Source organism: Drosophila albomicans, chromosome 2R, assembly GCF_009650485.2.
Source record: "Drosophila albomicans strain 15112-1751.03 chromosome 2R, ASM965048v2, whole genome shotgun sequence".
Classification (NCBI taxonomy): domain Eukaryota; kingdom Metazoa; phylum Arthropoda; class Insecta; order Diptera; family Drosophilidae; genus Drosophila; species Drosophila albomicans.
The window spans coordinates 19,437,192-19,459,590 of NC_047631.2; the positions used below are offsets into that span (position 1 = coordinate 19,437,192).

The following is a 22,399-nucleotide window of genomic DNA, read 5'->3' on the forward strand; positions in this document are numbered from 1 at the left end:
GCACTTTCTGTAGCTCCTGAAAGTATGCCGCGTTTCTTTACTCCTTTTGGTTCGTGTCACTGCTATGGGTCATATATGCAGTGGTTTGTCTCTTTGCTGTGCTCACCACTCAGCTGTTTGACTTGGCTTCACCGGTTGCAATCCGCAATCGCTAACCAACACTGCCACCAGCTGATCGTCTGACAGCTGACAGAGTGTGACGAGATTGCAAAAATGCAAAGTGCAGTGAAAGTGGAAGCAACAAAAAAGAGAGATTCGCCAGAAAAGGACAGTGAGTGACTTACTCACTGAGCGAGAGATGGTATATCTCTGCCCCTCTCCGACCCAAACCCACGGGCGACGCTTGGGCCGCCGAAATAAAAACACCAAAACTCCGGCCGCCTGGACTCGAGCGGCAGAAGTATGATGCAGAGTGAGTGACTCTACTTGTCGAGGAGCGTTTGATACAATTTCTTTTTTTTGCAGGCTGTGCTTACTGCTTAAACGACTCGGTGCACTATCGGCGAAACAAAAACGCGTCCGCGCACTTGCACACTTGACACACAGCTGTATGTGTATATGAATATGATTGTACTTTTAATTAAGGAAACATGATCGAGCAACTGAAATTAATGATATGAGTTGTATTCAATTGTCTCATGCCTGAATGATCGATCAGCTGATTGTAGTATTGTTATTGTTGTGGACAACGTGCGCTTGTCTAGACTCTTCATCAGAATTTGTGTAGAACAACAGTATGTAGTGTAATGTGTGGATATGTCTGAACTGTACGTCAATGCATGCGTAGTCACGTATTGAACCAAAGAGCAAGCATACATATACATACATATATGTGTATGTATGTCTGTTTGTTTGGAAATGGCAACGGTTTTGCGCGCTCTCACTCTTCCGCTAGTTCTCTTTCGATATACCCTTTAATGTGAGTAGAAGGCGCATGCCAATTAAAGATTTTATTTAAATTTAAACATGCATTATTAAAGTAATTTATTTTTTGATGAGCGATTTTATCTCTGAACGATTGTATATATTTAAGAAATATTTCTTGTTCTTTGTAGTTATGCACATTCAGCTTAAATAATTAAAGTATTAAAGCGTACACAGTATAGATTAGTCGATAATAATTACCCTTCAAGTTGTTAGTGCTCTTTGTTTATTTTTTTCGCGCGTTTGATATTTCTTATGTGTGTGTGCGTGTGTTGGTGAGTGTGTCGTGTGCGTGTGTGTCATCTGTTTGGCAATTAGTTTTTAGTCGCTGAGCGTCGCCGTCACCACAGCGCGCGTCTCTTGCTCTCACATTCGTGGTTAAACACACGCGTTTACGTACATTTGTTTATACTCGCTACCATATCGGTATGTATTTAGTGCTAGTGATATTTGTTTGAATTAGATTTTTTAATTAATGTGCTAACAAACATGTAATGGCAATAATATCAATCCGTGTTTGTCCACAAGTTGTAAGATATCGCTGTTATTCAAGGCAGAGCTTAGCTGGTGCTCATTGCATTGCCGCTGCTCCGCTGGCGTCGTTAAGTTCACTTTGTTCTCTTTTCTTCTACTACATACATACATTTGTCTCGTGTACCGTTTTCGCTTTCGCGCGCGTATTTATTGCTCTTTCCTTTTTGCTCGACGGTCAATCGCTTGCGTCACATTCGTCATTTGAAGTCTCTTCTCCACGTTTTGTTATTGTGCTTTTGGTGTTTTCTTTTTGGCGTGCAGTAGATAAACATGATTAGACAGACCGGTGAGTTCAGTTATTTGAGGAATTTCGTGAGTTATTTATGCGGGTTGATGATGATTGCGATGACGAATAAGCAGATGATTATTGTGTGAATCGTATAACATAAACTCCTTACTTAAAGCGTAAACTCTAAACTCTATATAGAAACTTGATTTGTTTCCTATAATTTTTTTAAAGTACAAATTTTGTTATTAGTAATGTAACTGAAAACCGTCTAAATAAAAAAAATTTTTTTCTTAATATTATTATAATATTAAAAAAACTGATACTAAAAAATGTAAACTTATTAAAAATTGAATTAAAAATATTAAACTTTTAACTATTGAAATAATTAAATTAAAAAATACTATAAAATATTTAGTGAATAGCAAAGTATTATCAAAGAGTTTTATTCGAGGAATACAATTCAAAAATAATTAACATTATAAGGACCTTTAATAAAGTAAACATTAATTAGAGGTAAACAACGGTTCCTAGGATCTGTTAGTAATTCAATATTTATTGTTTTATTTTTTAATTGCTAGAAATATCTTAAGAATCATTCAATAATTGTGGAATATTTAAATTAATCATTAAAGTTATTTATATTAGCCAAGTAATCTCATCTAAATTTTAAGATTTAATAGAAATGTGCTCTGAAAAAGAAATGTTTTTTAAAATAATATCAAGTGAATGACAAAATAGTATTAGATTAGATATTTTTTTAGTAATGTTTTATAGAAAAATGTAAAGAAGCTTTTAATTTTTTGGGAATATGTTCTTTAAATTAATAAGATAATTGAATATTAAGTAATCATGTTGTATGCGCGAAGCTAATGCATATTTTTATAATTACATCAGGTTGTCTAACTCCTTGCAAATTTTAGACCTACTCGATACATTGGCACTCAACGACGGACCCATATTGCAGAGCTTTCGCCGAAGTGCTGTGGATGAGTTTGCCATTGAATTAAACGAGACGGAGGAACAAGTTGACATCAATAAGATGCCAGTGGAATTATTGAGACGCGCCAGCGAGACTGCAACGAATAGCATCATGGACATGGAGCCCGAAAATGAGCACCTGCTGAGTGAGAAGCAATCAAAGCAAAAGGAGGATGGCCAAAAGCGACCGTCGCCTCCGCCACGTGCTAATCCAATGGGCAAGGGACAAAAGCAACCAGGAAATGGTAAGTTTATATCAATAGCCAAACTACTGAAAATATGAGAAAAAGGGGTAACTACACCGGAAGATATTTGAAAATCTGTGTGAATGGTGCGAATATCGCAAGGAATTCATCTGACGCATCGCGTAGCAGCGGAAAAAATGGTCAAAGCTATTTGGAGAATGCAGCGCATAGCAGCGCAAACCAAAACAAAATAATTTTACCCGGAAATGATTTTCTTGCAAACACACACACACACGCATACACATGTGTTATATGTATGTGTATGATGTGTAGAATATACTGGCAAACAAGGATGTCGGCGCCATGATGACACACAGACATTCCGTTCGATGTCAGAGTTGACGCCGCTGTTGGCTGCCACAAAATGCACATACGCACTGTTGTACCCATGTGAAAGCGTCTATGTGTGTGTGTGTGTGATTGTGTGTGGTGTGCACATTGTTTATTCAAAGCTTTTGTTTTCCGACAACGACGACGACGACGACGCTGCCCAAGTTCAGTCTGATCCACAGCGTCTGTCCGTTGCAGTCTGAGTTTCACTTACAATGTAACGTTCAGCCATGAAGCGATGAAGATTTTACTCCCAAGACTTGCATTGGCGCCATCCAGACTATGTGACAGACATGTGTATGCAAGCCTCTTGGCAACGCGCTACATAAATGCCATATCGCTTGGATTTGCTTCTACTACATACATACGTATATAGACAGATAATTACATATATACACATGGTATGTCTTCATCTACATACATTACTCTCAGTTTTGCAGCTCTGACATTTCCGTTGCTGGGCAGCGTGCTGAATGTTTTCCATTTCCCTTGGCCATAAAATCAGTGTAAAGAGTATCAGATAGTTGTCCTAAGACATCCGATTGAAATATGATGCTGCGTTTAAACAACTTTATCAATCACATAGTGCAGTTTACTGCTTTACAGAGTATCTGTTAGTTGAGCATACTCGCTCACTGCACACTCTTCGCTATTTTTATTGTCCGAGCATAATGTTTGTTGTTACAGCCGCGCATATTTCCAGCGTTGTAATAAAGTTATTCGCTCTTTGTTTTTGTAAGATCCCAACTATGATTATTATTATTATTGTTACATTGCTTTTACAAATTTGCTTTTTCGGTTATTTTTCGCGAACTGCATTTTCTGATAATTTCGAGCTTTAGCTTACGAATTTGCACTTTGCGTTTCGCATTCTGAATTTTACATGAATAAAGTGAAAATAAGCTGCGCATCCAATGCATCCAAATTTCGCGAGCCTTGGCAAAAAAAAGAAAATTAAGATATTCCGATTCAATTTTTATGCGTTGTTCCATTGACTGCATATTTACTTATATATAGTATTGTATATATGTTATGTTTTTATATATGTGCATAATGTAGCAACATACACAAAATCCGTATTCATATGAATGCTTAAATGCGTTGCCATATTTATTTGTATGAAAACGATTTAAATGTGTGTGGCACGTCGACGAGTTTTTCTACATCTGCTTTTGGGGCAAAATGGAAAAGGTTTTTAAGTCAGCACGTTGCAAGTGTGGGTGGCAAGCGGGGGGAGCGGTGGTCGTGGGTTCCCTCTATAAATATAGCTTGGGAAAATGGCGACATTTCTGTTTACTTAAATCTGCAGCATGAAAAACGATTTGCACTCACAAAGTCACCATTGATAAATGAATCTTAACAGCACCAACAACAACAAGAACTGCAAATATAAATACAAAACTGCATGCAGTACGCATGCATATGTTGATATTACGTATACGCAGAGTTTGCCCAACAATTATAAATGACTACGTCGGCCTCAGCTCAGCTCAGCTCGCCTCGTCTCGCATGTCTCTCGTACGTCGGTGTATTTGCAACAGTTTTTGCCAAATGAATAGGAAAATTTCAGCACATGCATGATACGAGCCCAACACAACACGACACACACACACACTGAGTAAGTGGCAAAGCAGCATCTGTACGGCAATGTGAGGCAAGTCAAGGCGCCCGACGCTTCATTTGACGTGCCACACATAATCTCCTTTCACATGTACACACACACACACATACATGGAACAGCGTCGAGTTGGTTGGTTTCACTTTGATGCCATTTGCATTGAGCCACTGACGTTCTCGTTGCCTGATGCCGTTGCCTCTGATGCTGACTTGCTGCTGTCGTGCTCAGACCCTCTGGCAGTTGTACGTTGTGTATCGCACTCAAGCTGGATTTTAACTTGCCCAGAGTCACTTAAGTTGAATCGAAGCAACCAGCCGAGGCGCCTCCCGCTCTCTTTCCACCACCCATCGCCCACCACAACTACTAATGCAGCAACAGCCAATTACTAAACTACGTTTAATAGAGCGCTTTGCATTTGCAGTGTGACGACGACTTTTCAGTGCTTTACCTCTCTCACAACTCTTTTCTTTCATCCAATTTTCAATTTGTCCCCATATTTATGTATGATTTATGAATGGACATGGACATGCAAGCATTCCAGTTTACATATCATGGCTGACCTGCTTTAAGCGCAAACTAAATACGAATCAGCATCAGCATCTGAATCTGAAACTGAGATTGAGACTGGGCCAGTGATTACAGCTTTACATACACAAACCTATGTATATTTTGGAGTCATCCACTAATGTGGCATAGTACGCTATCGTATATTCATGATGTTGTGCCGTTTGACTTTAGATCGAATCACTGATGCGTAACTCCAGTGCGTCAAGAAGTCACACAGCTCAGTTTTCTATGGAGGATGTCTGGAAGTGAGCTTAAAAGCGTCAACAGCCGTCGCCGACTAAATCACAAAGCTTGTCAAGTGAAACTCGTTCCCATGCACTTCGTCTTCTTCTGGCTTTATGCGACTGAAAAGAAATTATATTTAAATGTGCTGACATTGCGCTACGATAAAAAAAAACTCCTTCTTCCTACTCCAGACGAGTGTATCTCCCAGATATAAATATGCATTTGTGTACATACGTTTTTCTAAAGGTAAATACACTGGATTGAGAGATAGATACGCATGCTGACATGATTAAAGCAGTCATGCCTCACCAAACAAAAATAAAATGCAACTCTTCGTATAAATGAATAAAAAATAAATAACATATGAAACTTGCAAACTTGTCTGGCTACAAATTCAGATACATTAGTAAGCTCAAATCTGCGAAGCAAACTCAAACAAGTTGAATGAAGTTATCAGACGTATTTATAATTGATACAACTGCATTCAGAAGCCGCCAGTTCACTGAGAGTGAGCTTCAATATTTATTTGTTGACATCAACTAAATCTAAACCTGAGCTTTGTAACTTTTTAATATAAGGTTGGCCAAAAAGTCTTATATATACATATATTTTTTTTGAGTTTGTCGCAAATAAAGTAAAATTGTTAAAAATGTTTGCCTGTTCACCGATCTATCTCTTTCCACTGTTTGAATAATTTTTAGGCATTTCTTTTGCGTTCTGTGTTTTATTATTTTTGTGGAAAGTTTTGCAATAATTGAAACCAAAAATTTTGTTCATTTATACACTTGGCTGGAGGAAAAACTTTTGAACTATTTTCTTTAGTTGCCGGTGGTGGTCAGTTCCAGAAAATAAGGCAAGTTTAAATGGCAAAAAGAGCCACTGGCAAGAGCTCAAAAGGCAATGATAACCAAACTACGCATATAAATAACTCGGAATTCTTAACAAAAAAAAGAGAGAAGGATGGTGAAATAGATGGGGTGGAAGATGTGGAGGAAACTACACGAAATATTTTGGCCTCAAGTGTTCTTGCGATATTCTCGAAAATTGACTTGCAAGAATATTATTCAATGGAGTCCAGTTTTGTCCGCCAGCAACGAGCAACGAGGAGCGCCGTAGGTGTATATCAAAATTTAAGAGCGTATATCTTAAAGTTGGTGCCGCAGACGAAGAAGAAACCCTAATGACTTTGTGAAACTTGCAGTTCCACAAGTACATAACAATTTTTTGTGTTAAGTGCAGTGCATGAATATGAAATATCACTAAAATACACACACACACACACATACAGAGAAGAGAGAAGAGAATACGGTTGCCGATTGTTGCAAGCGGCAAGTAAATCTTGCCTCATGCAACGTCGCGAAGTGCAGCACACTCCTTGTGCTATCTTTGCTGACACCTTGCGCAATTTATGAAAGGCTGAGCAACAAAAAAAGAAAAATGCAAAGGACGATGGAGGGAGAAGGGGTAGGGAAAGGGCAATGCCGCAAAAACTTTTAAATGCGGCACATTATTCATAAATGTTGAAAGGAGGTGGAGAAGACAGGCTGTGAAGGTGGCAGAGTGGAGAGTGAAGTGGGGGCTAACTAACCAAGCGCGAACAGTTTGCTATTGCGCTGCTCAGCATCGAAGCGAAGATATTTAAAATTAATTAGGGAATGTTAAATATTTGTTGCACTTCAAACACGAACTTCGCATTGAACTTGTAAATATTTGATATAAGCCTAAAGCTGAGAACAGTCCGCAGCATTTTGGGGGAAACATCTCGTGCTGCCCCATGACAAAACTGAAAATGTACCGAACCGTACTCAAATGGTAAATATTTGGCCAACGCACATTGGTTATACTGTTGATTATGGCTAATTAATTGATAAGCAAATGCTTGTAAACATAATTTTAACGCTACGCCGTTTCCGACTGCCTGCGAAATGACAGCAGCTCAAAATTTGGAAATTTCCCTGCGCCAAGGTTCGAATTATTGATGTACATCTTTAGCTTCTGCATTATTTATGCAATTTCCTTAAAGAACTGTAGAGTAGTGTTTGATACAAGTTCTGCAAATCAAATAGTAAATTAAATTTTCCATTTGATTCTAATCATTTCAGATTGATGAGGAAATGAGCAAAATTGTAATTTGTGTGCTTTAACCCTAAGGCAATAATATATTTAGATTAGCCTTTTCTTATATCTTTTGATATACCTAATTAATTATATGTAATATTTATAGTGTAATGATATTTTTTATTTATTCTACTAATATATTTTATGTAATTATATTTACACTTCATTACGTGGCTGACTCATGTTGCTTTCTACATATTAACACTTAATGAATATTAAACAAAGCTATTTGCCATTTACAAAACTTGATAAAGATCAGCAGCAAATATAACGTAAAATCGCGAATATATGCGAATTATTTTGTTATCTTCTACAAAGTCAATATAACTTGCTTGCTTTTATTGTTTTCTGATTTACAATATTTATTAAAAACTTACTTATTATTCAGCCATAGAGCAAAAAAGTAGGATATGCTAAACAGATAAATCAAAAGTGCATTATAACTGAATAACTTTAGAAAGTATTAGTATATCAATATACTAAAAGTAGCCTTCGGTATTGTAGTATTTTTTGGTGTTCATATATAAAAATGAAAGTCGATAACTTATGAAAGTTTAGTATACCTATATACCAAACTTACTCCTTATTTTATTTCAGTATTTTCGGTATTTTAATTCGGTATATTTTAAGAATAATATCGCATTGTTTTTCTTTTATTAAAAATGGGTAGTGGGTAGCTTTCTTACTTGATTTCGATATACTAAAAATAGCCTTTGGTATATTTCAGTATTTTAGGAATGCTATATTGTAACTGACAAGTTTGTACAATTATTTTTATTGAAAGTGTATTTATTCTTCGGCTTAATAACGATTGCTTTGTCGCTGTCTCACTTTTATTGTTTTTAACATTAAGAAAATATTTTTTATAATATTTTCTCAGCGTCTGGTCGTGCTTCGTCGGCCTCATTGCCGCTCTCTCTCGCTCTCAGTCTGTGTTGTTTTTAAATTGTTAATTTAACAAATTAGAAAAACGAATGTCGGCAGAGCATTGTAGCTCAGTTGGCACGCGAGCAATCGGGAAATCGACCAATCGGGGCAATAGAGCGGACTTTTTGCGAGAGTGTATTGTGGACAGTTTCGTTTATGTTTTTTATTAGCATAAGATATTGCAATAGTGAACTGTGTGTGTGTGTGTGTGTGTGTGTGAGTGTACAATAGATATTCTCCCTTTCCGTATGTCGGTATCTATAGAGGTATTCACAGAGATTAAACTGATTCGCTTGGAGCTCTGTCAGTTGTTCGTTGTCGTCTGGAGCGCATCAGATCAGCGAGATTATTAAGATTTATTTCGAATTTGTATATACTTTTTTTTTGTACTTTTTATTTGACTTTCATTAAATCTTATCGCTTCGGTGTGGTAGGTCGTCGGAAAGTCGTTCGTTGCTTGACGTTGTTCCCCAACGATTATTCCAAAGTGTGTGTGTGGTAATTTTTAAGTAATGTGGTTTATTTACATGAAAATTACCCAGAAATTATAGATACGAGTGCATCATAGATATACTTTAAGACTGCATAAATTATACATTTAAATCAATTAACTAAGTGCAACGTGGAATCAAACTTAGTCTCTTTTGTGCCGTGTTCAGATTCAGATATAATATTGCGAAAACACACATTTTTTTTGTCAAGGTTTAAAGTTATTTTTAAAAGTGTGTGTGGCGGTTTTTTTGTGCTGCGTGTCAACAAAAATATTAAATTTGTATATAGTACATATCGCATACGTTATTTATTCTGAATTTATTGTGAAATTCCTTCAATTGCATATTGCACAAGCTCTTTGTTTAAATGCTGCAAAATATTTGTGCAATTCGCTTTCTCGATTTGTTTGTGCGCTCAATAAACTATTAAAAAATTTAAATATAAAATAAAATGAATATGCAACGAGCAATATTTTGAATTTTATCCATGGTTCGTTCTTGTTGTCTGTGGCAAGGAAAGTTAATTAACCTTGCCAATTGGTTAGAGCTTTCGACCAAATGTCGCATGATAGAGATTGATCCATAATTGGCACGTGATCAATCAACACAAACAGCCGTCGTCGATTCACAAGAAAAGGCAACACAACAAAAAATTGACACCAAATATTTGTGAGCAATTAACAAGTCGCGGCTCGGTGACAAATTGGTTGGAGATAAACCGGTCTTCAAAAAATGGGAATTAATTTAAGTGTTGATTTTGAAGTGTCAGATTCAGAGTCAGAGTTTTGCATAATAATTATGGGAACGGTTCTAATTTTGTGAATATATTAAATAAATTCCCATGTACTTTAACAGCGAGTTGTTGAGAGTTCAGAGATGCAAAATAAATAGTTAATTTACTTCAATTACACGCCATTAAGGTAGACAGCAAAAGGAAAAGTAGTGTAATGCTGGCATTTACAGCATTCATTATCAGTGGAAATATTTATGTTTTGCACCTGCAACACTTAAGTGGCAGCCACAGTTGTAGTCGCAGTCGCAATCGCTGAGTCAGAGTCAGACTCTGGGAAAGTGTCAAGTTGTCGTTGTGACAATAATGCCAATTATGCCACGTCGGCGTGGGAGACAAGCCGGCAATTGCAACACTTTAACCCAAGACAGCCCCAAGACAACTTCCTGCTGTTGTCGTTGTCGTCGTCGTCGATGTCGTTGCTGTTCTTGTTCGGGTTTGGTTGTCGTTGTCGTTGTCGTCACCTTTAGCAGTCGCCATCGCAGCTGTCGCAACGGCAGCGCAATCAGCGGCTGTCAATCTATGTTGCAATCTTTAGTTTGACATCAACGCGCTGTCGTCGTCTTGAGTGGCATAAAGGCGGGCAGAGGCTGCATTTTACAATTTCAACTTACATGACTCCTGGTGCTCGCTAAGGAGCTAAGAGTGTATGAGGATGTGGCAGGTGTTTGCTCTCCTCTCTCTTTCTCTCTGGCTGACATTTTAGTCATGCATGAGCAGCATAAATGAATGCAAAATGGGTTAAATGCAGCTTTCTGGCACTTATAACCAATTTACAAGGTCGAAGGGAGTGCACGAACGGCAAAGCCATTTACATACATGCATTTCAACTTCAAGGGGCATCCATTTAAATACGTTTAAATCTGCTTGCTACTTACAGGCAAGCGCAACCAGCAACAGCAGCAACAACAGCAACAACAACAATTGCCGGCGAACAATAGAGTGTCGCAGAGTGACAACATGCCAGAGAACCCGGCTTTTACTGCTACTGATGGCGATGATGGTTGCGGAGCTGCACCGCCAGCACATACCAAATTAGACATACAAAAATTCCCAGAGGAGTACAATAATGGTGGCACGTCAGATGTTGTTGCTGTCGCTGTTGTTGCTGGCGAGACACAGGCACAAAATGCAGCAACAATAATTTTAACGCCGACATCATTAAATTTAACAAATACAACACCAAATGCTCCCCCCGGCGGTGGCGGTGGCAGTGGCAACAACAATGGCAACAGCAACAGAAGCAACACAGACAATGGCACGGGTTACAACACAACGCAGCAGGGCGAACACTACAAAGGACCTAAATGGTAAGTGAAAATGCTCATATGTATAAACATAGGGAGAGCGCTTAGACATTGAATGTTGTGTCTCCACCTCTCTCACTCTCCCACTCTTTCACTCTCATTCTCATTCTTTGTGCACATTTGCTTAACCCTTTGAATGCATTTCCGGCTCAACACAGCAGAGCACAGAGAGACTTTCACACTTGCATTGCACGCGTTTTTCGTATATCCGTTTTACTCTTGCTGTTGTTCTTGTTGCCTACTCTTGTTGTACATTATATTTTCGTGGTGTATTTCTTTTATGTGCTAACAATGTCTGGCGCACTTGTCGTTGTTGTTGCTGTTGCTGGTAGATTTGGTAAGGCGTGCTTCCGTTTGGTGCCACAGGAAACACCGCCTGACTCAGCCGGTGTCTGGCTGTCCAGAATGCAGTGCTTTATTTGTTGGCTGTCGGCTGTTGCTTTTGCTTATTTTGTTGTTGGCTGTGACACCCCGTTTTAATAGCTGCTGAAGTGGCTGGCTTTAGTGGCCAACAGCAACCAGCAACCAGCAGCCAAGAGAGTGGATCTGCCGCAAGAACTACTACAATGATTATGGTGCAAAACGTGGCAGATAAATTGCGAGACGCATTTACATTAAATGGGCGGCAGTTAACGCGATAGATTCAGCAACAGCGCAAAGAAGCTGTAGGCATTGTTGATAGTCTGCACGAAACAGAGAAAAGAGATAACACTTTTAATTGCTAACCACTTTCATCAAGTGATTCAAATTTTACCTTCATAAAGATGGGCAAACCAATTTCGAAAAAGATGCCAGCTCGCACTTTGACAGGTCGCTTCAGAAACTCCATGTAGCAGATGAGTTCCTTGCGCGTCTTCACCGAGTACTCCAACCAATTGGTGTTGAACACGCTGTTCGTTAGCTGGTTGGCGTTGATGGTCAACTGGTTGCCATAGTAGCAGGGCAGAAATATCTGCACGATCATCACGGCCTCAAACTGCAGCGTGGCCAGAAATAATCCGGGATTCTCTTGCCAACCCATTTGCACCAGACGATAGCCACTAAAGCAGATGATGAAGGCACTCAGCACCACCTGAGAGAGCACATAGGGCGAGACGAGCAGTTCGCATTGTCGGGTTAGAAGACGCACTCGAGCGTGGCGCTGAAAGATGCGTCGCAGCTCTGGCAGAGCTTCGTGCTCCGGCTTCTGCTGCAGAGCCAGCAAGCGTATATTGAGAAAGCGATAGAGTAGACCAATCTGAAACATGAAATAGCAGCCCATGGTGTCCAGCATGGAGTTAGTCGTGCAGCTGAGAGTCATGGCCAGCACATTGTAGCCCCAGGCATAGAGATAACGCTCTGGATTGCGCCACTCAAATGGCACGTAGTAGCTGAAGGGCAGCTCATATGTGTCCTGGAGGAATACGCTGACGAAACCAAATAATGCCACGGTGAGCGCACCTCCAAGATATGCGTAGAAGATGCGCTTAAAGTGGACTTCCTCGTTTTTAAGTAAATGCACATCTTCTGTCTCGATGCACTTCATCAGCTCGTCCATAAAATGGTGGGCTTCGATGCGTCGATACCAGATGTTGATGAGCTTTATCAATAGCGGCAACATTGTCAACGCCATGTAGATTACTCTGCCAGTCTGCTCCAAATCATTGGAGGTTAGAATCTCCAGCCATGTCAGTACAATCAGAGTGAATGTCAATGGCAGATGCAGAGCAAATGGATAAAAGCGCTTCAACCAATTCCAGGCATCATTTTCATCCCATCGCTGCCACTTCCAGAGGCCAAGTAAACGTTGCAGTTTAAGTAAATTTCGCAACGGCGATGGGCGATTCCAAAATTCGATTGTAGACATCTTAAGCTAGCCAACGCCTGTTCAATAAGAGACCCTTCGGTAAAAACTCCTTTTATAGACTTGTCGAACCCAAAATTTCATAAAATTTGTATAGAACCTTCCTGCAAAGGCAATTGTCTCTTACCCAACCATTTATTTACCCTATATTTTGTGGCATAAAAATGCTTAAATAAGATACTTTTGATAGATAGTAATATGTATAATAAAATTTGTAATTACTCGATCATCTCCAGAAAAAAATCGACGATGTTCAGCAAAAGATAAAAATTACGTATACGCTTTACATTTTTTTTTAAATATGTTTGCTTGTATGTAAATCAATGCTATTGCTCTTTCTTGCTATCCAAAGGGTATTTCTTAGTCACACTCTTTCAAGTTAACCGCTCATTTCCGTTTCATTCGTTTCGTTTCATTTTCATGGAAAATAAACTAGTTCCATTCATCTCACCAGTTCATTTGCGCCAGCCCTGGAGAGCTTTCTAATTGCTGTGTAATCATATTTACAAATTTAAAACCAAAGCAATTACAATAATTAACTTGCTGACATAATGATTAAGCTAATTTGTTTGATTTGTTATTGTCACATATTGAATCAGTCACGCAATTGTTACCACACTTCAAATCCTACTCGGATTTTTCATCAGTAATAGACAAACCTTAACAGAGACAGTATGCACAAAGGGTTACTGATGTCTTACTATAGAGGAGTATTTATTTATCAAATTAGCAAATCCAACTTGTAAATTATGGTGCTAAGAAATCTTTGAAAACAGAACTAAACTCCGATTGGTATATTTTATTTTAGCTTAAATATAAACTCTGATATAACTATATTCAATAGTAAAAGATAAAGAGTATTTAGATAAATATTAGGAAAAATGTTTGTATCTATAAATTATTTTTATTTAATGGTAATAATGTCATAAGCAATCTCTGCTCAACAAAACAAAAATTCTTAAAAAAAACTGATTATAGGATTTGTATAATATTAATTTTATTTATTTCGAATATATTGTAGAACAAACTTTGTTGTAAATGTAATTTAAAGTATTAACAAATTATGTTTATTTATTTTATTATTTTCAAAGTAGAAGTAGAATTCATATGTTCGAGTGTAGTTGTAGATAGAATGTTGCAGTATTAAAATTTTTAGATTATCCCGCATTTCACATTCATTTCGATGCGTTCAACAGTAGCGCAAAAAAGCTGTACGCATTATTGATGGTCTGCAAGTGGTAATAGAAAGCGTGTCGATAAATTAGAAATTCATTTGCGGAAAATTCAAATTGGGAAATCGCACCTTCACAAAAATGGGAAGTCCCACATCGAAAAAGAAGCCGGCACGAATTTTCACGGGGCGCTTCAAGTGCTCCATGTAAGCATTGAGGAGTTTGCGAGTGTGTGGCGGACACTGTAGCCAGTTGGTGTTGTAGACCTCGTTGGTTAACTGATGGGCATGGAACGTGACTTGGTTGCCGTAATAGCAGGGCAGGAATATCTGGAGGATCATGACGCTGACAAACTGTAGCATCGATATAAACTGGCCGGGATTGGCGCGAATTCCCACGTGCTGCAGTCGATAGCCGCTGAAGCAGATGATGAAGGCGCTCAATATGATTTGCGAGAGAATGTAGGGCGAGACGAGTCGCTGGCATTCGATAGTAAGACTTCAAAATTGAAAGAGAATTAAATAATATAGGAAATTCATAGGAAATGTATATACCTGCGTATGCGATGATGCAGCTTGAAGATCAATCGCAGTTCGTAAGCAAACTTATGCTCATTGTCGACATCTTTGAGTGCTCTCAATCGAAATCCCAGCAACTGATACAGCAATGATATGTGAAACATGAAATAGCAGCCGATCATGTCCAGCGTCACATTCGAGATGCAGGTGACAGTCATGCCAGCAAAGCAATAGCCATAGGCATACCAATAGCCGTGTGAATTCCGCCACTCGAAGGGCACAAAGTAGGCAAAGGGCAGCACGTACTCCTTGAGGAACAACACACCAATGCAGCCGCTATAGACAACGCCCAGACTGACCAAGCTGTAGAGGTAGAAACACCATTTGAACATCCACTGTTCCCGCTGCCAGGAGCTAAACTCCTCCTCCGAGCGTAATTCATACTCCGGACCATGTTGCAGTTGTTGCATCAGTTGCCAGGCAGCGGTGCGTCGATGCCAGATGTTTACAATCTTCACAATGAGCGCCACCTCTGTGATGGACATGTACAACACCTGTCCGGCCTGCTCCAGGTTGCTCGACACAAATGCCTCCAGCCACATCAGTCCAATGAAGGCAAATGTGCAGGGCAAATGCAGCAGATAGCGATAGTTCTGCTTCACGAATGCAAGAATTCGCAATTGATTGCGATTGGACGGTGACCAGGGCCAGACGCCAAAGATGCACATGATCCAGAGGAACAAGTGCACAGCACTTGTGCGATCCTTGTGCTGCTCCATTAAGTTGGTTTTTGGTTTCCACTCTGCATCGCGCTGCCTTTTTGTAGCTGTGTTGCCAAGGGGCAATTAGCAGCAATTAGGATTTCATAATTTAAACAAACGTACACGAAAGGACAATTATTCCTATCCGTGCTTTTGCTCGCTGACAGTAACCGAAACGAAAACGGGTTAGCGAGTTGAGTGTTCTCGACTGTGAAGCACTCAACAGATATGGGTATAGAAAAGTAAACATATTTTCTGCATAACAATAGTTTTGCTATAATAAATTTCTTTATTTATTTAAAGTAATTTATTCAGAATCAACATGAATAGAAAGAAGTCTTCAAAATTATTGAATTTGTAACATATTTTTAAATTTATAGCATTAATTAAAGGTGTATCATAATTTCTATATGAATATTATGATAAATCAGCAGAATAAAGTAAATTTAGCATTTAATTGCGTAATCATAAATTTGAATAAAATACTCTAAAAAAAATAAATATATGTAATATATACATAACATACGTATTGCAAGTTTATGCCATAAACCTACAACAAATGATAATTAATTACTTAAATTTTATACATTATACAATAAGCATACTCTTTTGCAATCAATCTTATAAATTACAGTATTCTTGGCAATATTCAGTAAAAAAAAACCGCAAACTTTGTCAGGAATACATTATAAGTTTCTAAATTTTCTTTTATCTTTTACAGTAATTAAGCTTTTATTTTTGAACTTATGTAAAATTATGTATTTGCTACTCTCAAAGTATTAAAGACGTCTTCAAGCATGCATCTCGCATAACCTTTCACAATCACAATTGTATCATATTGTATTCGTTTTAAATATTTAAAAATAATCTTCAGCTTTGTCAGAAATTCACTCCAAGCGTTACATACCTTCCCATACAACAAGCATACCCAGTTTCACAATCATACCCATTCTCAATGGTGCAGCACAATAAGGCTCTGTCCAGTTAACAAGCCTTATGAACTCCCTCAGTTGTCGACTGTTGGCCAAAGTAAAAGGTTCTTAAACTTGTCCCACACACTCTGGGCATTCTATTCCTCTGCAGGTGGCGACACTTTGTGCTGCACTGGAGTCTAGTTTCCGAGCACGCTGCTCTGCTGGTGATATTCCTAGGACTGTGGGCGTTGGGCTTTGCCCTGCTGCCCGAATATGCAATACCCTCGACGGCCATCATGCGCATCATATTGCTGTTTGTGGGCGCCCAGATATCGGGCATTTTGGTGAGCTTTATGCATCTGCCGGACATGCTGGGCATGCTCTTCTTTGGCGTCGTCTACACGAATGTGGGACTGGCCAATTTCGAGGGATACGAACGCTTTGAGCTCTTTCTGAGGTAAGTTTTTGTGGTTGTGATTGCGATTGCGACTGGGACTGGGACTGGGATTGCGGCAGCGTAAAAGCTATTTTCAAAATTGTGGTTACTTGTCTACGCCTTTTTTCGCCTTGCAGAGAAATGGCTTTAATCAATATCATGCTGTTAGCCGGCTTGGGACTTGATGGGAGCGCATTTAGGCGACTCTGGCTTATGATACTGCGACTGACACTTGTGCCGACCATCGTCGAGGTGACCATAATAGCCATATTGGCCTACTACACGCTCTCGATGCCCTGGCTGTGGGGCATTGCCTTGGGGTGAGTTGCAAAAGAGTTTGCCTGGAGTATGTGTGATTCTTTGGCTTTTTTCCCGTCTACTTTTTTTTAGGCTGGTCATCACGGCCGTCTCACCGAACGTGGTTGTCACCGTCATGCTGAAGCTGAAGGAGGATCGCCTTGGCCTTAACAGCGGCATACACACGCTCATCTATGCCATGACCACATGCAACGATGTTGTGGCCATCTTTATGTTTGGCGTCATAATCAGCGTCATATTCTCGTCAAGTACGTGTGTGTGTGTATGAGAGCACTCACATCGACATCAACTCAACAATTGCTTAACATACTCGTTTTGGTTTGTTTTCAGGCTCGCTAACGCAAAAAGTGCTGCAAGGTCCCATTGGCATTGGTATTGGACTTGTTTTTGGTTATCTCTATGGCATGATGCTGCACTATTTGCCGTCTCGCAATGCGGTAAGCAGACCCAGACCCAGACAATGGGCCTCACTACAGCATACTTTTGTGTGTTCCCATTCTCCGATGCACTCAAAATGCGCATTCACTGAACACTTACACACTCAATCAGCGCATTTAATGATGCAAAACTCGCGCTGCAATATCAGTGGGTGGCTGTGAAAAGTGCAGAGAAGGAAAAAAAGAAAAGAAAAGCTAGCATACATGTGAGAATACAATCGTTCTCTCTCTCTCTCTTTCTCTCTCGCGCATTATTGCTATCTCTGTTGCACTGCGTGTGTGCTTGTGCATTTTGCATAAAAAGACACTTACATCCAAAAACGGCGACGCGGATGACGATGGCTCTGGAGCTGGCGACATTTGCGACGACAGTTACTGCCACCGTCCATGGAAAGTTATGGCAACAGCGCATTGCATGCAGCAGAGCAGCAGCAGCAGCGTTACGTTGCAACCACAAAACTCATTGCCGCAACTTACACCGCTAATGGCGCGCATAATCAAACGCCATGGGTGGCACTGAATGCCTTTGAACTGGCAGAAACTCACACACACACATACAATCGCACACTCGGAGCACTCATAACTTTTGTTTTCGCCTGTGCAAGTTTCATGGCCACACACACACACACACACACACATACATACAAAAATTGTCACGCTGTGCTCTGCGCCAAGACGCGCCACTTGCATCCTTTTGCTGGTTGCATCGTTGCATATTTTACGCCACCCACCACGACAAACACAACTGCCATTTATTGTGGGTGTTCTCCCTCCTCTCCTTTGCTTGCTGCGCCACGCTGTGCCTGTGCCTGTCATCAAGCCTCAGTTTCTGTGTGGCAGTTACCGAAGCACAGCTTTTATTTTATTATTATAATGCGATCTTATTTTATGATTTCGCAGTAAGTAGTATACGACTTTGCTACGTTTTTGAATATCGCTACAAAAAAAGAAAAGGGAGAAGAGAACTCGACATGCTGTAAATGCAAATAATACCAGCTAATAGTCTCAGCAATGTTGTGTAATGAACAAGTATGAACTTCAAATTGAATTTGGACGTGGTCAACAAACATGCAAAGAAAAGAAAACAACAAGATAGTGATATGCTGTTGGGTAAAACAAGAATACGACAAAAAAATGTCAGACCCAATTAACGCAATTAATAAAAGAAATGCAGCGACAGCAAAAGCAACATTTGAATATTACGTATACGCAATGTGAAAGCGCATCGCGTTTTAAAAGTTGCTTTAAACTTAATTTGTATACTTAATTATTTAGGTTTTTTTTAATGAAAAAATACTTTACTAGAAAATGGGGTTATTTAGTTACAAATAGAAAAAAATAAAAAAGTATACAGGGAAATTTTCTACTTAAACGAGTTAACTTAGCGAAGCATAACAAAACTGTAAGGAGCATAATAGACAACTTAGCTTAATTTAGCGCAAATTAAAAGAAGGTAAGGCAAATAAAGAATAATAAACATAACATTATATAGCATTCTATTTTGAGATTCTGGTTGATGATCTATGAATTTGTGTATTAGCGATATTAAATGAAAAAATAATTAAAAATAACTTTATTTTATTCTGAATACAAATGGATCAATTTTTGTTTATGAAAACATATAAGACACGTATAACCGTATTGGGTATTATATCATTAGGGTGGAAGGATATTATAACTTTGTGCCAGCAAGAAATATATGAAACAGGCAGATGGAGGCATATCCTACCATATAAAGTATATATTCTTGTTCAGCGGCAATAGTAGAGACGGAGTAACCATGTCCGTCTGTCCATCCTATCTCCATCGTAGAGATTATAAGAGATGGGTTTATAAAAGCAAAATTAAGTTAGTAGTCTAATGTGATTCAAAGATATTTTACAGAATTGTCTTGTCCTATGTCTATCTGAATAAGTCTTATTAAATTTGAAGGTGTATAAATGCTCTTACGTTTTTTGCACAAATTCTTTTATTTTGTCTGTAATGACATAATTTTGTTTTCCATTTTGTAAAGTATACCACTGAACTGTCGATTAGAATACTAATCAATTTCATATATATTTCAGGTCTATGCGAATGGTTTGCGCTTTGTGCTTACCATCTTGGGAGGCACCATCGCTGTGATGGGCAGTCGCGTTATTGGCTTTACTTCCGCTGGTGCATTGGGCTGTGTGATGATGGCTTTTATTGCCGGCATAGGGTGGAAGCGGCAGGAACTGAAGATGACGCCTCAGCAATTGGAGGTTTATAAAGTGGTAAGTTAGATAGCCAAATTAATTATGCATCAATTGTCAATAATAAGGAACTCTTTTTTGTTGCAGGCAAGCGTGCCGAAGCGTCTTGATCTGTTGTGGAAGTTCTTGAAACCGGTTTCGTTTGCGCTTATTGGCAAGGAAATCAATTTCAATGTGCTCGACGGTCGTGTGTTGGGCTATGGTGCATTGTTGGTCCTGCTCGGAAGTTTGGTAATTAAAATGGGGCATACATATGTTGCATGCCACGTATTTAATTTCTTTCGCTTTTGCATGAGAGCAAAACTCTCTGTGGCTTGGCCAATCCGCAGAACAAAAGCTCTGAACATGCATAGAAAAAAAGGCTTTGAAATGAAAATGTTCTTAGCCGCAATTCAAATGGTGTACCTGCCACAAAGTGTGGCACACACAAACACAGACAACTGCATTTATGTGAGTCTGTATTAAGTCGTTCTCTCTCTCTCTCTCTTTCTTTTCGTTGCAGTTCCGTTTGGCTTTTGCATATTTATCCACATATGGCGGAAATCTGTCAAGAAAGGAACGTGCCTACATTACAATTTCCGGTTTTCCCAAAGCAACGGTCCAAGTAAGTTTTTTTTCGGAGTCCAGTACGTCGTCGCGCCACAACGTCGGCAACACACAACGTGCAACGTGGAACATTGAAAGTTTTTATTTCAGTTTGGTATTGTTTGTTTGTGTCCGGACGTCCAGACATTATTTGGGTTATGTTGTGTTTTCCCCAAATGCTTAAGTTATACTCGTATACTCGCAGATCATGTTGTGTCCTTGTTGCCCCTTCCCTTTTTGCCTGACCATTGTCTGTAGTTGAACCGCAAGAGGACAAGTGTGTGTGTGTGTGACTCTGTATGCGAGTGTGTGTGGTTTACGCGCTTTTGTTGGGCTGCCAGTCTGCGGTTTGGCCGGAATGTAAATGTTGCATTACGAGAGTACGTTTTGCTTACACTTTTGTCGTTGCAGTTGCCAACCTGCTGTTGCTGACACTTTTTAACATGCGCCTTATTTCGAGTTGCAAGCAACGAGCTTGTGTGAGTTAACTACAGTGTACAACACACACACACACTCTCTTGTAGTCCTTGCATATATTCTTTTTCTCCTTTTTGCCTAATATGCGGTTGGGATTTTCTGCTGCTTGTGCATATTTCACTGTCAACCTTTTTTGTGATTTAATTAAAATTTTAGCACAACTTCATTTAATCCGTTTTCGTTTGCCCGCTGTTTCCGTCTCCGTCTCCCTCTACGTCTCTGTCGCTGTTTCCGTTTCCGTAAGCATTTGCGACAGCATATCACTCATACGCAGCCGAGACTCTCAAGCTGAACACAAAAAAAAAATGAAAGAAATTCATGCAACATAATCATAATGCGATACTCAACATTTTCTTTTCTCCACTTTCGTTTCTTTTTCATTTCTTTTGGACAACAGGCTGCCCTGGGACCCGTCGCATTGGATCTGGCACGTACTCACAACGTTGACGGCGGATTGGCATTGGCCAGCAACGTGCTCATCATTTCAGTGCTGGCCATTATTTTCACAGCGCCATTGGGTGCCATTTTGATGCTACGTCTTGCGCCATTTTGGCTTAAACATGGCGACACCGTCGACACGGCCGAAACGCCAGTGACACCGCCGCCATCATCGCCACTTAATAATGTCGCCGAGCTAACTACAGTAAACACTCAAAAGAGTGCATAACACTTCAAAACTTTGAACTCCAAACTTCCAAAACACTCCACAAAAAGCATTTTCCTTGGTGGTGGGTTAGGCGCAGTAATTAGCATTTCATTATGTTTACTTAATTAATTAATTATTTTTAATCTCCCTGTGTGTTTTTGTATTGTACTTACTAATTTTATGAACTGTTGTACTTAATGTTGCCCTTGTCAGCTTACAAAATATATGTAAATAATTAAAAGCAATTTGACAATTTATTGTTACATTTAGATTTGGGACACGTTTAGCAATAACCAAAAAAAAAAAAAAAAACAAAAAAAAAGAGAAAAGCAATATTCGAGTTAAGCACTTGAAGCTCGTTACAAAAGTTGCACCAAATTGTCAAAGTTTTTTGAGGGCGTTAATCCAGCCGGACTTAGGAAATTGGACTCGAAAACTCGTATCCAAAAACAATATTGAGCTTGGGAAATGCTTGAAAAATGACCCACAGTTTGCAGTGTAGTAATTTTCATTGTTTTTTGTGTTGTGAATTTTCGGCACCTAATTATGACGAGATTTTGTTGTTAATCCCTGGACCTGGATTTTGCCTAATTGGTTTTTCAATTAATTAAAGGGGCTTAACATGCTTTGGTGTGCAGTCAACGCGCTGTCTGCGCATTAAAATAGAATGCCAACAACAACAAAAGCAACAAAAAAAAAAAATATGAAATTGGATATTAATGTCTGTTTAACAAAAAAGATTTATGTTGCAGAGAGTTGGCAAGGGTTAAAAGAT

General features: G+C 39.1%; 3 protein-coding genes across 10 annotated transcripts; 1 reads left to right on the plus strand and 2 right to left on the minus strand.

The window, feature by feature from the left end:
- Positions 1–281: 281 nt before the first annotated feature.
- Positions 282–21,869, plus strand: LOC117574656 (sodium/hydrogen exchanger 9B1). Of its 8 annotated transcripts, XM_052006388.1 has the most exons (12): positions 282–412; positions 466–548; positions 2,608–2,910; positions 10,857–11,286; positions 16,661–16,948; positions 17,065–17,247; positions 17,318–17,493; positions 17,576–17,682; positions 19,749–19,937; positions 20,004–20,147; positions 20,419–20,520; positions 21,376–21,869. In XM_052006388.1, the coding sequence occupies exons 3-12, from the start codon at positions 2,727–2,729 to the stop codon at positions 21,643–21,645; spliced, it is 2,073 nt and encodes a 690-aa protein (XP_051862348.1). In that variant the 5' UTR covers positions 282–412; positions 466–548; positions 2,608–2,726; the 3' UTR covers positions 21,646–21,869. The 8 variants fall into 8 exon arrangements, with proteins under 8 accessions (XP_051862348.1, XP_051862343.1, XP_051862349.1 ...); XM_052006383.1 differs by lacking the exons at positions 282–412; positions 466–548 and adding an exon at positions 872–919 and having other exon boundaries at positions 2,582–2,910; XM_052006389.1 differs by lacking the exons at positions 282–412; positions 466–548 and adding an exon at positions 1,258–1,350.
- Positions 11,913–13,129, minus strand: LOC117576746 (odorant receptor 94b). The gene is made up of 2 exons (XM_034261779.2): positions 12,038–13,129; positions 11,913–11,966 (listed from the first exon to the last, which is right to left on the minus strand). The coding sequence occupies exons 1-2, from the start codon at positions 13,127–13,129 to the stop codon at positions 11,913–11,915; spliced, it is 1,146 nt and encodes a 381-aa protein (XP_034117670.2).
- LOC117574657 (odorant receptor 94a) lies at positions 14,302–15,690 on the minus strand. Its single transcript, XM_034258561.2, has 3 exons — positions 14,853–15,690; positions 14,430–14,796; positions 14,302–14,355 (listed from the first exon to the last, which is right to left on the minus strand). Exons 1-3 carry the CDS (start codon positions 15,593–15,595, stop codon positions 14,302–14,304), a joined length of 1,164 nt encoding a protein of 387 aa, XP_034114452.2. The 5' UTR covers positions 15,596–15,690.
- Positions 21,870–22,399: the final 530 nt, after the last annotated feature.

What these genes read in the sequence shown, in the direction of transcription:
- LOC117574656 (XM_052006383.1), top strand. An exon ending in ATTTGCCGTCTCGCAATGCG is followed by an intron (nt 17,683 to 19,748) that starts GTAAGCAGACCC and finishes TATATATTTCAG; the next exon opens with GTCTATGCGAATGGTTTGCG. An exon ending in TTCCCAAAGCAACGGTCCAA is followed by an intron (nt 20,521 to 21,375) that starts GTAAGTTTTTTT and finishes TTTGGACAACAG; the next exon opens with GCTGCCCTGGGACCCGTCGC.
- LOC117576746 (XM_034261779.2), bottom strand. Translation starts at nt 13,129, where the DNA reads ATGTCTACAATCGAATTTTGGAATCGCCCATCGCCGTTGCGAAATTTA. An exon ending in GTTTGCCCATCTTTATGAAG is followed by an intron (nt 11,967 to 12,037) that starts GTAAAATTTGAA and finishes TGTTTCGTGCAG; the next exon opens with ACTATCAACAATGCCTACAG.
- LOC117574657 (XM_034258561.2), bottom strand. Translation starts at nt 15,595, where the DNA reads ATGGAGCAGCACAAGGATCGCACAAGTGCTGTGCACTTGTTCCTCTGG. An exon ending in CTGCATCATCGCATACGCAG is followed by an intron (nt 14,797 to 14,852) that starts GTATATACATTT and finishes TCAATTTTGAAG; the next exon opens with TCTTACTATCGAATGCCAGC. An exon ending in GACTTCCCATTTTTGTGAAG is followed by an intron (nt 14,356 to 14,429) that starts GTGCGATTTCCC and finishes TACCACTTGCAG; the next exon opens with ACCATCAATAATGCGTACAG.